The sequence below is a fragment of the Physeter macrocephalus genome, chromosome 4 (assembly GCF_002837175.3).
Source record: "Physeter macrocephalus isolate SW-GA chromosome 4, ASM283717v5, whole genome shotgun sequence".
NCBI classification, from domain to species: domain Eukaryota; kingdom Metazoa; phylum Chordata; class Mammalia; order Artiodactyla; family Physeteridae; genus Physeter; species Physeter macrocephalus.
This window is the reverse complement of record NC_041217.1, coordinates 57581828-57597409: the sequence shown is the minus strand read 5'-3', so window position 1 is coordinate 57597409 and position 15582 is coordinate 57581828. Positions and strand designations below refer to the sequence as shown.

At 38.5% G+C, this 15582-nt stretch overlaps 1 protein-coding gene across 1 annotated transcript in view; it reads left to right on the top strand.

Moving 5' to 3' along the window:
- KMO (kynurenine 3-monooxygenase) overlaps positions 1 to 15582 on the top strand; it is a 55205-nt gene that overhangs the window by 4628 nt on the left and 34995 nt on the right. The window contains 1 exon segment of the mRNA XM_007119503.1: positions 15364 to 15433. Coding sequence (XP_007119565.1) covers positions 15364 to 15433 — 70 coding nt within the window.

Sequence of the window (15582 nt, the reverse complement as noted above, 5' to 3'; positions counted from 1 at the left end):
GTGTCCTCAAGTCCATTCTCTACGTCTGTGTCTTTATTCCTGTCCTGCCACTAGGCTCTTCAGGACCATCTTTTTTTTTTTTTTTTTTTTTTTTTTAGATTCCATATATATGTGTTAGCATACGGTATTTCTTTTTCTCTTTCTGACTTACTTCACTCTGTATGACAGTCTCTAGGTCCATCCACCTCACTACAAATAACTCAATTTCATTTCTTTCATGGCTGAGAAATATTCCATTGTATATATGTGCTGGTTCCTAGGTCTTTTAATTCTACAATTATGCTGCTTCTTTTTCATACTTCCTTACTCACAGATCGCTAGCTTTGTTCTCCATGTAGTCTTCATAAAAACAGAAATCAAATGTCACCCAGAATTTTTACTTTCTCCAAAATAAATATTCTAGACACATATAAACCATCAAATGTTTCATAATCTTTGGTCAAGGTCTATATATAGTTCCATATATAGGTCTATATATAGTTGGTTCAAGTGTCTACTTTTTATTTTATGCAAATATTGATGAGACAAACCATGTAAAGAACTAAATTACCTTTATTATTATTATTGTTTTATTAATATTAAAATAAACAAAACTCTATTCACTCTTGTTTTCTGCTCTTCAGGCACTAAAACCTGTGTATGAAAAACCTTTATTTCTGCCCTGATATGTAGCAACTTCTACAAACAGAAGTAGAGTGGATTTTTTTTGTGACCACAGACGTCATCCTGCATTTGCGCAATGGCTAGGGACAAGTTTTCATCTCATTCTACCAGCTTTCCTCAATCTCTTTTGTAATTTTGCTTGTGCTTCATTTCCTCCCACCAAACAAGTTTTCTTTCAGCTATCTTGCTCAACTATCTATATTTCTTTAACACACCAGACTAACATTTTGAGATTTTTTTTTTTGCTACCCTGATGGACTTCTAAGGTGCCTCATAAATCCTGTTCTCACCTACATAAAACAGAATTCCTTGCTCAGAGTTTATTTCATTTGCTACCTGGTGAGCAGTACCTGGAATGGAACCAGTAACTCTAGACAGATCAAAGTATTATTAACTGCCTGCAAGGAACGTGTTTTGCTTTCCTTTTCATTGGTTCCAAAATACTCTGTTTGTCCATCTGTCCATAAACATCTATCCATCTACCTATTCATCTATCTGTCCACTCAAACAGAAAAGAGCACTCCTCCACTGTTGATGATAATCTAAATTGGTGCTTTTTTCTGGAAGACAATTTGAAAAAATACATGCTGATTGTCTTAAAAATAGGGGGGAATTGCGGAAACCAGCATCAGCTCTCTCTCTCGAAGTCAGCCTCAGCAAGGCACTGCATCTAGAGGAACGATAGTCCTTCAACCTGAGGGGAATTAAAAGCATTAGAATCTTTAATGTGGTCTCCAAAAAACACCAAATCTGGAGTATGTTCAAAACCTGTGACAAAACCTTCTAAAAATCTCACTCACTCTCAATCTCTTTCATGTACTTTGCAGCTATTCCAAAAACAAAACCAAAGAAGATACAGCAAACTCCTCCCATACTCCAGGCAATCAAAATCATCTTCTCCACTTATCTCAGATTTTCTTCTCCCTCCTTTCTCGTTACCCTGTTATATTTATTCCATTCCTCCCTGGTACTAAGGCCTAAGAACCAATGGGGCAGACAGAAAGAGGGTGTAGATCTCAGAAGTTTCTGAGAGTTTGGTCCCTGCCACTAAGACTTGTGCTTTGATGGACCATTTCATTACTGTGATTTTATCAAAAGAACTCAGTGGGCACCATGCAATCATTTATAATCCTAAAAAATTAAAGTAACTCAAATGTACAAATATAAAGGCATTGCATACGATGAAATGTAATGCAATTATCAAGTATTATGATTTAAAATATTTTATGACTTGGAAATATATTCACAGTATACTATTCATTTTTTAAAGGAAATTATGAAATAAAATATATATCCTGCTACCATTTTTAAAAGAAATATCATTTGCTTTACATACATAGAAAATCTTAACACCAGTTCTCCCTGATGGTAAGATTGTGGGAGATTACTTTTTTCTTCATGTTTATCTGTATTTTCTAATTTTTTATTAAAAAATGTTAAGTTTTTTACTAAGTATCAGGTCTGTACCAGAAATAGAAAGATTGATAAAGTACAAGCCATACACCACATATCATAATTCCCAGGACACTCACAGCCTGGTGGGAAAGTCAGACAGGAATGTAATAAATAATTTAGTTAATTATGGGAGATGTTTAAAACACATACACACACACACACACACACACACACACACACACACACACACACACACACACATATACATCCATGGAATTAAAGAAGAAAAGGCAAGTCTTTTGGAGTAGGAGAGATACTGAGAGAAATTGCACAGAGGACATGAGTCTTGAATGAAGGCTAAAGCAGAAAAAAATAGTCCAGGCAAAGGGAACATTAGATTCAAAGGCACATAAGTATAAAAGTGCATGCATATTCAGGAAATATACAGTGACTTTGGTATACCTCTTAAAGATAGTACAAGGGAATAGCAAAAAATGAGCTGGAGAGAGAGGCTGGGTTCCCATGTAAAAGTCTTTTATGCCATGTTGAAAATTTGGGACTTTTTCCTAAGGACTTATGAGGAGCCATTAAAGGATTGTAAGAAAGAAAATGCATCATTTGATTTCTGTTTTAGAAGATAACTAGCTCTGGTGGAAGTATGGCTTAAATAGGTAGAGACTGGTGGGGGGGGAGAGTTATTAGAAAACTTGTAGTAGTCCCGGTGAAGGGTAATGAGGGTCCCATATAAGGAAGGTGGAAGGTATGGGTAGGAGATCTATTTTGAGAGAGATTCAAGAGGTGCAATAAATAGGACTTGTCACCTAATTAAATGTATATTGGTAGGTAGGGAGGGGCATTAAATATTCTCCGAGGTATCCTGGTTGGGTGAAATAGTGGGCAGAGTTGCCATTCACTAAGAACTACAGAGGAGGAGAAGGGTTTGAAGGTTGAGGAGTGGGAATAAGCTGAATACGAGGTATGTTGAGATGAAGATTCCTGTAAGACACCCAGGAAGAGAGGTTCAGTAGTCAGAGATAGTATTCTGGAGAAGGATCTAGGCCAGAGAAAAAGTCATGAACAAGCTTTCCTAAGAGCCCCTACTTGAAAGTGTGTGGGCCATTCATCTTATCATCATCAAAGGAGGGAAAATCAAGACTATTGCTCTACCTTAGAGACCAAACTCAGATGATACAGGTCAGAGAGTTCAGAGTAAGGTTTAAATAATAAAACAACATTTGGCATAACATACACAATTCTAGCAGATGGAATAGTTACAAAGTATGAAGACCTTTTTTTAAAAAAATATTTATTCATTATTTATTTATTTAGGCTGCACCGGGTCTTAGCTGTGGCATGAGGGATCTTCGTTGCGGCACATGGGATGTTTTGTTGCGGCATGTGGGATCTTTAGTCGCAGCACGTGGGATCTTTTTTAGTTGCAGCATGTGGACTTCTTAGTTGCGGCATGCAGACTCTTAGTTGCAGCACGTGGGCTTCTTAGTTGTGGCATGCAAACTCTTAGTTGTGGCATGCATGTGGGATCTAGTTCCCCGACCAGGGAGCGAACACAGGCCCCCTGCTTTGGGAGCTCAGAGTCTTACCCACTGGACCACCAGGGAAGTCCCTGAAGACACTTATTTGGTTATTTCAGCATAAGTACAGTTAACAGTCTTGTTCTTCTCATTACATTGCTATGTTCAAAGATCAAATTCTTCAGAGACCAAGCTATAGTTTCATGAGTAGGAAGCAGTAACAGGCTTTACTAAAGTCTGTTTGATGACAGACTCATAAACAAACAAACTCTGTGATTCTTAAGGAGAGTTTTATATGCTTCATTAGTCAAAAATAGTTGACACATGTTTAACATTACATTATCAGATTAATTTCAAACACATTATATTAAAAGGCATAAAAGGTATGACATTTTTATAATCATGTTGCCTCTTCCTGTCAAAGTCAGCATTTATAGATTAAAAGGTACAGTTTTCTCATGATCATTGGATACTTGAACAATCATTGCTGAAGAGGTCACATGGGAATCAGCAGAAAGTTAATGAATCTTATTACAAAAAGCCACACCTGCTGAATGCCTGAGAAGCTTATCTCACATTTATACAAAAGAAAATTTCAAATTATCTTTTAAATTGGTAAGTTAGGCATCAGTATAATGGGGCAGGGTGGGGTCAAAGCATATGACCTTTAAAGAAGGAAGTAAGACAAGAGGAAGTAGAGAAGTGGAAGAGCAATAAATTGGGTAAATCCATAATTATGTAACCCAGGAATCTCATCAGGGCTCTGTTTAAGCAAACAGGCTAGACCAGTTGTTAATAAAACATTTAATTTAAAAATTATTTTACAAATTATTTTATGATCAAAACTGTTTACTATTGTGGAATATTGGTGCTTCAAAAGAAATATAGAGATTTTTCATAATTGTCCATGTCGTTAATAGAACTGTCTTAGCTCTGTCCAGGCTTAACTCTGGCATGAAAACTGATTGTTCCCAGGAGTCTAACCCTGCCTAGTTTCTTCTCTCCTCTCACCACCCTCCTCCTCTATTGATGCACAGGAACCAGCTGCGCCTCAACGGAGAGTTTGTGGTGTGCTCAAAATGATGTACACACATTTTCCTTTGCATTTATCTTTATGTCTTTCTAGCCTTTTTGCCTGTGTAACAACTAAAGAAGGCACTTCATTCCTGATTAAGTGCATTTTACACAAAGTAAGAAGGAGAAATAAAGTTAAGTTAGAGTCTGAAAAGTACTTTATTAGCCATGTTACTAATCCTTCTAGTTGAATTTATGTAACATCTACCTATATTTTTTCTTTTAATTTTTTTTTTTTTTTTTTTTTTGCGGTACGCGGGCCTCTCACTGTTGTGGCCTCTTCCGTTGCGGAGCACAGGCTCCGGACGCGCAGGCTCAGCGGCCATGGCTCACGGGCCCAGCCGCTCCACAGCATGTGGGATCTTCCCAGACCGGGGCACGAACCCGTGTCCCCTGCATCGGCAGGCGGACTCTCAACAACTGCGCCACCAGGGAAGCCCTTTCTTTTACTTTTATTCAAACCTTAGTTATACAGAATTGGACACCTTATTATGACTGGTCTTGGAGAAGGCATTTTTGTTTATTCTTTTGTGTGTTTATTAATAATAATAAGCAGCAGTACTTTTGAACTCACCACTCAACCTGGAATTTATACATTGAATGACTTATAACAGCCTCTGTGCTTCTCTCCCACCCACTACATTGGCCTGAATCTTGTATTTATCATTCTCTTGATTTTATAAATATATATAAAAGTTTTATGTATATATGATATATGCTGATCATATATATACACACATAAATAATATGCTTCTAAAAATATATACTTCTAAAAATTGTTATATACATGTATCTGTGGTTTAGTTGTAGTTGTCTTTACTATATGAGTATCATGCAGTATGAAGTCATCTGGGACATGTTCTTTTTACCTGTAGTGTTACTAATATATTCATATTGTAGTATTTTATTGTGTAAATATACCATAATTTATTTGTCCATACCTCTGTGATGGCTATTTAGGCTGCTTCCAGTATTTGTTTATTTTTAGTTATGAAAACTGTTGCTCTGGATATTCTGGCATGTGTCTCCTGGAGTTTCTCTTGGGTATATGCCTCGAAGAGGAATTGCTGATTTGTCAGTTATGTGAATACTCAACTTGAGATCATTGCGAGCAATGCATAAGAGATCCTATTGGCCCTCATCCTCTCTAGCCCTTGATATTTTCATGAACCAAGATTATATTTAACCCTATTGTGTCCATATCACCTGAGGTTCCTTCTTTTCCTTCTGCCTCATGAGGAACCATTTATACACGCTCAATTGGTAAACACAAGAAGTGTTAGAGAGGTAGGGATCAACACTTCCAACCTTAGAAAGGATTGAAGGAGAATCTCCACCTGAGTCAGCTTCATCTCCCAAGATCCTGGAATCAAATTTTGGTCAAAGAAAAGTAACATAACAAACCCATGAAAGTAGACCATTGGCCCACCATTGGCTTGGAACTGAGCCTCTTCTGAACCCAGTCACTGAGACTCTTGTTTGTACATCATTTGTTACAGCTCATTTACTCTACGATTCAAGTTGAATTCCCAGGAAACCGATGAATGGATTTCTTGCTTCTGAATCTCAGTTTCTCCACTTTTCTGTCATTGTCACCAAAGGCAAGTTCATCTGCCTGACACACAGTGAGGCCAAACAAACCAAAATGTTGGAGTTTGGAGCAGAGGAAGATTTATTGCAGGGCCATGCCAGGAGATGGTGGCTCGTGCCCAAAACACCCTGACTCCCTGAAGGGTTTCAGCAAAGCATTTTTAAAGGCCAGGTGAGGGGTGGGTATCGCAGGGTATGTGATCAGCTCATGCACAATTCTCTGGTTTGTTGATAGTGAGGTAACAGAGCAGTGTCACAGGTGTTAACATTATCAATCCTTAGGCTTCAGGAGGTCTGGGGCTATGTGCTCATGGTCATCAAGTAGTTAACATCTTCCACTTGGTTGGGGGGAGGGGTTCACATCTGTAAAACAACTCAGGAAATGTGCATCAGATACTATTATCTAGGTACTTCAGAGAGCAGCTAAAGCAGAGGACATGGCTGAAGGGCATTCCCTGGGAAGGTCCTAAAAGGTCCTGCCGGGTTACACCATTTCCCTATATTAGGTTCACTGATCTTTTGTTGTTTAGATCGTGGCTTGTGTATCCTACTGTCTTTCTCCCTGGCCTGTTTTCCCAGTAAGAAAAACTCATTTTTAAATTACTTCCTCTAGCCTCATTCCAACTTTCCTGACCCAGTTGGTCTCCTGATCAATATCCTTCCCCTGTCCTGCTTTCCACAAACATAAAAAAAGCAGTTATGATTATAATACTGGGAAAGAAAGAGGAGTTTCACAAACCTTTCTCTTTTCCTTCAGTGAGACTTATTCTATCTATTAAGACACACAGTTTTTTATGCCAAGCACCAAGTCATACTGTCAGCTGAGACAGCTTGATCACTGATGAGAAAATGATGACAACAATACAAGGTGAAGTCACTTCAGACTGGGGGATTAAGAGGGAAGCAAATCTCTTCAGACATACCAAATGTTAACAAGTAATGTGTTCTCAATTTAAGTAGTGGCTACACAGGAAAAAATGGTTTGCTTATTTATTTATTTACTTACTTTTTTTTTTTTGTGGCTGCACTGGCTCTTCGTTGCTGCGCACGGACTATCCCTAGTTGCGGCGAGTGTGGGCTACTCTGTTGCGGTTCTCGGGCTTCTCATTGTGGTGGCTTCTCTTGTTGCGGAGCACGGGCTCTAGAGCGCGCGGGCTTCAGTAGTTGTGGTGCGTGGGCTTAGTTGCCCTGCGGCATGTGGGATCTTCCTGGACCAGGGATCGAACCTGTGTCCCCTGCATTGGCAGGCAGATTCTTCACCACTGGACCACCAGAAAAGTCCTTACTTACTTATTATGACTATATTTTTTTAGAACAGTTTAATGTTCACAGCAAAATTAAGGGGAATACAGAGATTTCCCATATACCTCTGGCCCCATTATCAACCTCCCCCACCAGAATGGTATATTTGTTGCAGTTGATGAACCTTCGTTGATACATCATTATCACTCAAATTTCATAGTTTACCTTGTGGTTCACTCTTGGTGTTGTACATTCTGTGGGTTTGGATAAATGTATAAAATTAGGGTATCATACAGAATATTTTCAATGCCCTAAAAATCCTCTATGTTCTGCCTACTTACCACCCCTTACCTGTGGTATATTTATTTAACAAAATAATTCAACATAGATTTCTTGGTTGGCCTTTTGGGATATTAAATATGTGAATTGCTTTGCAAAATAAAATTTTTAAACTTTCCACACACTTAATGGTTTAAATAGGGACTGACTACAAAATAACCATCACAGTCTACAGAAATTGAATAATATGAAGAAAGTTAGGTGGCTACAGTATCCATGGTAAAAGGAGACACAAGCCCTGAACCATCAGATTATTAAGAAAAAGAATATCTAAGTGCTTAGATGCTAAGTTGCCTTGGAGCACAGGAAGAAAAACTCATGTGGAGTAAATAGTAGAAGAGGACTCAGGTCCTCCTGTGCCTACAATTGTACTAATAGGTCTCCTAAACACTGCCCAGGTGCAAGGCCCTCTCCTTAATCCCCACATCCACTGGGGGCTGCTGAGAAGGCACCAGCCTCACATCTCAGAGCTCCTCTAGTTAAGTATGCCCTCACACGTGTACCTTCATCCAGCTCTGTGATTCCTGTCTCCCTGCTGAACTTCTCTTTTCTCCCTTCCCTTCCAAAATCTTCCACAGAGCCCACTGGATCTGTTTTTTGGTATGCAAGATTTCCAGTGTTTTCACTTTACTTATTGCATTTCTCCTCAGACTCCTGGCCTTAGCCTAAACCTGAGGACAGCAGCTCTCTTGCAGCCTTCTCCCACAGCTCAAGTATCTCAAGATTGGGAGTTGCCATGGTACCCTTACTCTGCACCAAAACTTCCAGCCCTTTCTGTCTCCATTTTTATGTGTAAATCCTTTGAGTTTACTTATACTACTTATATTACCTCTGTCCCCTCACTGTGGTCATCAATCAACCTCTTGGCCACTTCTAACCAATATTGAAGACTTCATAATCTTTTTTCTATACCCCAGCCCTGACATCACACTGAGTGACTATCAGAGTTTACACTGCTGACCCAACCAATTCCCTAGCCTGTTAGTTCCTAGAATTCTGTGCTTTCAATCCCTTCCACCTCCACCGTACTTCAGTCTCAAAGTCCCATGACCACATCCTGGACCTCAACCTCGTCATTACACAGAAGTTCCTCATCTACGATAATAGTGCTGGATTTAGGACTCTCTGTTCAAAGCCTCCTAACTTCCTAACTCTCTCATTCAGTTGCTTCTCCTACATCTATTCTTCACAGCGAACTCCGACTCCTCCCATTCATCAGTCCTCTGTTTTCCTTCCATCCCATCCAACTTAATTGTTACTGTTCATCAATCCAAATAATACTTCAACTCCTTGCTTTCTATTCCATCCAAATGGCTGGATCCCACTCTGCTCGATTCCAGTGGTTTTCTTCCTCTCCATAGAATCCATGCTGTTCAGTGTTACAATGAAAAAAATATAACAAAACCTCAAATCTTGGGGCCACTCTTAATTCATGGTCTCAATCTTCAACTGTATGCTATTCACCCATACTTCTACTTTATTGATTAAGAGCCTGTGTTCTGGAGACAGATTGGATCCATTTGAATCTTGATACCAACTCTAGACCTCACTAGCTGTGTTACCTTAGGTGAGCTACTTAACTTCTCTGTGCCTCAATTTCCATTTCTGTATAAAACAAGATAATAAAGTATCTACTTCATATGGCTGCAGAGAAGATTAAATGAGTTAGAGCAATGAATGAATGATATATAACAACTTCTTGTTGGGTTTGTACATTATTATTATTGTTTCTTTAATTAGATTTCTGTTTTATTCTTTCTAGTAGTTATTTTTAACCTTTATCATGTGTTCCTTCTGCTTAGAACCCTCTTCCTCCTGATCCACCCACACTTATTTGGTTCACTCCCACTCATTCTTTCAGTCTCAGCTTAGATTTCATTTTATTCTGAGAACTCATACCCTATCTTACTCTGTAACCCTACATTTGGGTTAAGGGTCATTTCTCCATACTCTCATAGCTGTACTTCCCCCACCATACTATTTATTACTCTGTGTTATAATCGACTGTAATCCCCTTGAGAGACCTAGATATATCTTGCTCTTGGTTGTATCCTTAGCGTCTAGCACAGAGCTGGTACATAGAAAAAAAATCAATATATATGTACTAAATAAATATATGAATAATATTTGAAAAAAATGAAGATCCAGCCAAGACTGTGAACTCCCTGGGGGCAGCCATTATGTATTATCTTTGGATCACTTTTAATGCCTAACAAAGATTCTTGTAATACTTAGGAATCAATAAATATCTTTCAAATAATCATTTTTTTATGTCTCTTGAAAGTTGTTTTTAAAATTCCAAAGGATTCATACTCTTTATCAATTTGCTTCTCCTCTACATGTCAAAATAGTCTCATTCTTCAACTCAACTAAAAAAATAATCTTCTCCAGGAAGCTTTTATCAATCCCTTTGTTCTGGCTATCTATTGCTGTGTAACAAAGTACCCCAAAACGTAGTGGCCTAAAACAACAATCTATTACTATGCCTCACAGTTCTGTGGGTGTTCTGCCATGTGCCTGGGGCTGCAGTCATCTGAAGGCTTGACTAAGCTGGATGTCCAAGATGGCGCACTCCCATGGCTGGCAGTTTGTGTTGGCTGTTGATGAGTGAAACGCTCAGCTGAGGCTCTTAACTAGAGCAACTGCATGTGTCCTGTCCATGTGGCTTGGGTTTCTCACACATAGCAGCCTTCAGATAGGTACTCTTCTTATATGATCACTGGCTTCCAAAAGGCAGGAAGCAGAAGCTTCCAGGCCAGCTAAGGACTATGCCTGGAAATGGCTCAGGTGTCGCTTCTACTGCATTTTATTGATCAAGGCTATCACAGGCCCTCCTGGATTCAAGAAAGTGAAGAAATAAACTCCATTTCTTGCTGAAGGAGTGTTGAGATCAAATAACAGAAGAGGTATTGTTATGATCATCTTTGAAAAATACAATCTGCTAGATCCCTTAAGGCAAAATTAACTCCTTTCTTGTATGTTCTCTAAGACTTCATTTAGTCCCTTTTGTTTTCTTTCTTTTAACATTGATTTCCACCTCTGGGCCGAGAATTATTTTGCAAGGAAAGGTATCTCAATCTATATGCACAAAACATTGGGTAAATGAAATAAAAGTATATGACTAAAACATATAATTATTTTAAAAGTATATATAAATGTTTTATGATTAAATTTATTTTATATATATATATATTTTTGTGTGTGTGTGTGTGTTATGCGGGCCTCCCTCTGCTGTGGCCTCTCCCGTTGCGGAGCACAGGCTCCGGACGCGCAGGCCCAGCGGCCATGGCTCACGGGCCCAGCCGCTCCGCGGCATGTGGGATCCTCCCAGACCGGGGCGCGAACCCGGTTCCCCTGCATTGGCAGGCGGACGCGCAACCACTGCGCCACCAGGGAAGCCCCTATTTTATATATTTTTAACCAACCCATATTTAAAATTCAGATACTGTGGGGGATCTGCAAAATTTTTATATAAAATTTACTAAACATTGATTAGTTTATGTTTGTCTCTTCTTGAACTAGATTAAACTAGATTGAACTAGATTGACACCTGAACTAAATTAGGTGTCAGTGGGCCTGAGTACTTAGCTTGACAATCTTTAGATCCCTAAAATCTAGCAGATTAAATCATGCTTAACAGATGCTCAATATAATTTGGCTTGGTTTGGTTACAAATTGTATTTAAAAATGTAATCTCTACCATTCATTTATACATTCAACAAATATTGATCAGATACTTATTATGTTGCAAACACAATGGTTTTGGCCAGGGATAAAATGGTGAGCAAAAACAGTTTTCAGCTTAGTGGGGTAGACAGATATTGATTACAGAATCACCCTAAGGATGTAAACTTTCAATTGTGATAAGCACTTTGTATTAGTTTCCTAGGGCTGCCATAACAGAGTACCACAAACAAGTGGTTTAAAAAATAAATATTTATTGTTTCACAGTTCTGGAGGCTAGAAGTCTAAAATCAAGGTGTCAAGAGGGTTGGCTCCTTCTGAGGGATGTGAGAGAAAGATCTGTTCCGGGTCTCTCTCTTTGGCTTGTAGATGGACGTTTTCTCCCTGTGTCTCTTTGCATCATCTTCCCTCTATGAGTGTTTCAGTGTCCAAATCCCCCTTTTTATAAGGACTGCCATCATATTGGATTTGGGGGCACCCTAGTGACCTCATTTTAACTTAATTACTTCTGTAAATACCTTGTCTCCAAATAAGGTCACACTGAGTTACTGGGGTTAGGACCTCATCATATGAATTTGGGGGGTCACGATTCAACCCTTAACATTTCTCAAAGGAAAAGTCTGTAGCACTATGAGAACTCATAAGAAGGGGTTTGAGGTAGTTAGAGTGGCTGAGGAAGGCTTCCTTAAGGAAGTAAAGCTGAGTGGAGACCTGAGGATGAATGGGCATTTACTAGAAAAAGAGGAAAGAGAAGAAGATTGTTAGCCACAGAAATCTTTTGGTGAGGGAGAGCATTATGAGTACAAGCAGCTGAAAGAAGGCTAGCAAAGCTGGGGCAGAACAGTGATGTGATCTCCATAATGTAAAAATATTATGGAGAAAAACTTGGGTCTACAATGATGTCATTTTTCTCTGAGAAGATTATGTTTGCTTCTGTCAGGTGGCTGTGGTTACCAGCAATCCCAGATGAACATAATCCAATCAGGGCTAGAGATGATTCCTAAGCCTACTTTGGTCCTTTTGATCATTGATTTATTTCCAGTTTACCCTACTTCTAAGATATACCTGTTTAGGGTCCTAACCCAAAGCCTGGGCATTTATTAAACCCTCCTGAACAGGAGGTTGGGGTACATGTCCTAAACTTCAGATTTTGTCCTTCTAACTTCATGAATCTATCAAAAATTCTGTTGAAATTCTTTGCCTCCCCTGTAATCAGTAGATAACCCTAGGTGTGGCTCCAAATGCCAAGTTCACCTGCCTGGGCTTCCTTTTTCTCTTAGCAGAAGATTTCGTTCAAATGACCTGTTTCACTATTACACCAAATGGCTGCTTGTGGAGAATCAATGGTCAAGAAGTCAGATGAGGGCCTTCCCTGGTGGCGCAGTGGTTGAGAATCTGCCTGCTAATGCAGGGGACACGGGTTCGAGCCCTGGTCCGGGAAGATCCCACATGCCGCGGAGCAACTAGGCCCGTGAGCCACAACCACAGAGCCTGCGCGTCTGGAGCCTGTGCTCCACAACAAGAGAGGCCGCGATAGTGAGAGGCCCACGCACTGCCATGAAGAGTGGCCCCCACTCGCCGCAACGAGAGAAAGCCCTCGCACAGAAACGAAGACCCAACACAGCCAAAAATAAATAAATAAATTTATTAAAAAAAAAAAAAAAAAAAAAGAAGTCAGATGAATGCTGGTAGAATAAAAAGGAAACGACATTAATCAAGCACAATGATTATGATAACTAGCAGCAGAATGGTGAAAATGAAAAGAGATGGATAGATGGAGAAACATTACAGGGTAGAATTGGCAGAACTTGGAATGGATTGGATGTGGAGAATGAGAGAGAGAGAGGTGCCACAGACGACTCTTAGATTTCTAGCTTGAGCAACTGGATGGATGAGATGTCATTCATTGAGACATCCCATCCATCCCTTGTGAAGAGAACTGACACAATTTGGGGCAAGGTTCACAAGTTTCAATTTGTATCTGTTGATTCTGAGGTGCTTTGAGACATTTAAAAAGGTATATCAATTAAACATCTATATGCATGAGCTCAAAAAAGAGATCTGAGTGGGAGATGTAAGTTTTTGCATCACCATGGATGTGGAAGATAGACCAGGATGGAGGCTTAAGAAACCCCAACATTTGATTGTCCTTCTTTGCAAGGGTGAAAGACAGAAAGAGGCAATGGCCAGAGATGTATGGGAAAAAAAACAGAAAATGAAGGAAATTTAGTGTTTCAAGAAGAAAGGTTAGTTAACAGTATTGAGTGCTGCTGAAAATTCGAGTGTGAAATTAAATATAGATGGTGTTCTCAAATTTAAGTTGCTAGTGGTGAGGCATTAATCACTGCAACCTATATAAAGCTATTTAGGAGGGTAACATTATAAAGCTTTGAGAAGACAATAAACAAAAAAGTTGTTATAATCTCAAAGTAGGGAAAAATTTCTTAAGCAGGATACCAAATGCATTAACGATAATGTAAAAGATTCATAAATGTGACTACATTAAAATAGATTCTCATCATTAAAGATACTATATAGTTTAAAAAACGAGCCACAGAATGGAAGAAGATATTTGCAACATTTCAAAATAACAGACCCTGTACTCAGATCTCTGAATAGCTCAAATGATCGATAGAAGAAAAAACAAACAACTCAACCGAAAATGGGCAAGACAGACACTTTACAAAAGAGGAGATCCAAATAGGTAATCAATATATGAAAAAGTGTTCAATCTCTTTATTAATAACTATTTATTTATGTAAATTAAACCTATACTCCCCCTCACCTTACCCAACCACTACTATGTTTAAAAGTTTGAGAACACCAAGTGCTGGCAAAGATGAACTCTCAGAAGCTGCTGGTAGGAAAACACATTAGTATAAAATTTTGAAACAGTTTGGCATAATAAAGGTGAAGATACATAAACCTTTGACCAGGGATTCCACTTCTGTGCATAAAACCCTAGAGAAAAATCATCCACATGTGTACCAGGATACATGTACAGAAATGTTCTTTTGCAGCATTGTTAATTAACCCAGGCCGTCAATTCACAGTATACACATATATCAAACCATTATGCTGTATACCTTAAATTTATACAATTTATATATCAATTAGATCTCAATAAAACTTGAAAAAATAATATTCTTAGGACAGAAACAACTCAAATGTCCTTCAACAGTAAAATGGTTAAATAGTCTGTGAGATTTCACATAATGAAGAATCATACAGTAATGAAAATGGATTTTATGCGAGATCATATGGAAGGATCTCATCAGCATATTATTGAGTTAAAGAAGCATCTGCAAAAAAAATACACAAGTGTGATTCTAATTATCTGATTCAAAAGCAGACAAAATTAAATTATATTGCCTAGGGAGGTACACCTAAGTGGTAAAACTATAAAGAAGCAAAGATTGGTTATCACAAAAGTCAGAATGTTTACCTCTAGGTGAAAGTTTGGGGATTGTAACTGGGGAGGAGTTTGGGGGAGCTATAAGAGATTGGCAATGTTCTACTTTTTGATCAGAGTGGCTATATGGGTGTTCGCTTTCTAATTATTCTGTAAACTGTACACATGGTTTATGATTGTTCTGTATGAAAGTTATGTTTCATCATACAAAAGTAAAAAAAAAAAAGAAAAACCAAAACTTCCTTGAAAATTATACCGCTTAATCTTGAGTTAATCCCATTATTTTTGCAAATGGTATTTTCCAGTAGTGATTGAGTAAATCAATGAGATGACTGAGGCTATGACCACACATGATGTTGCATTTAGCCAGCAAAAATTCCCTGTATTTGTGGAATCAGATAAAAATATGAAAATAATTGCTTTGATTCCTAGGTTGGATCATTAAATGCATGCTTCCTTGCCAAGAAGAATTTCCAAGTTAATGTATATGAAGCTAGAGAAGGTAAGACAATACTGAATAATGTGAGATGTTGTTCTGATTCTTTGACTTCTTCCTCCTTAGATTTTTTTTTCTTTCTTTTTTCAACATCGTTATTGGAGTATAATTGCTTTACAATGGTGTGTTAGTTTCTGCTTTATAACAAAGTGAAT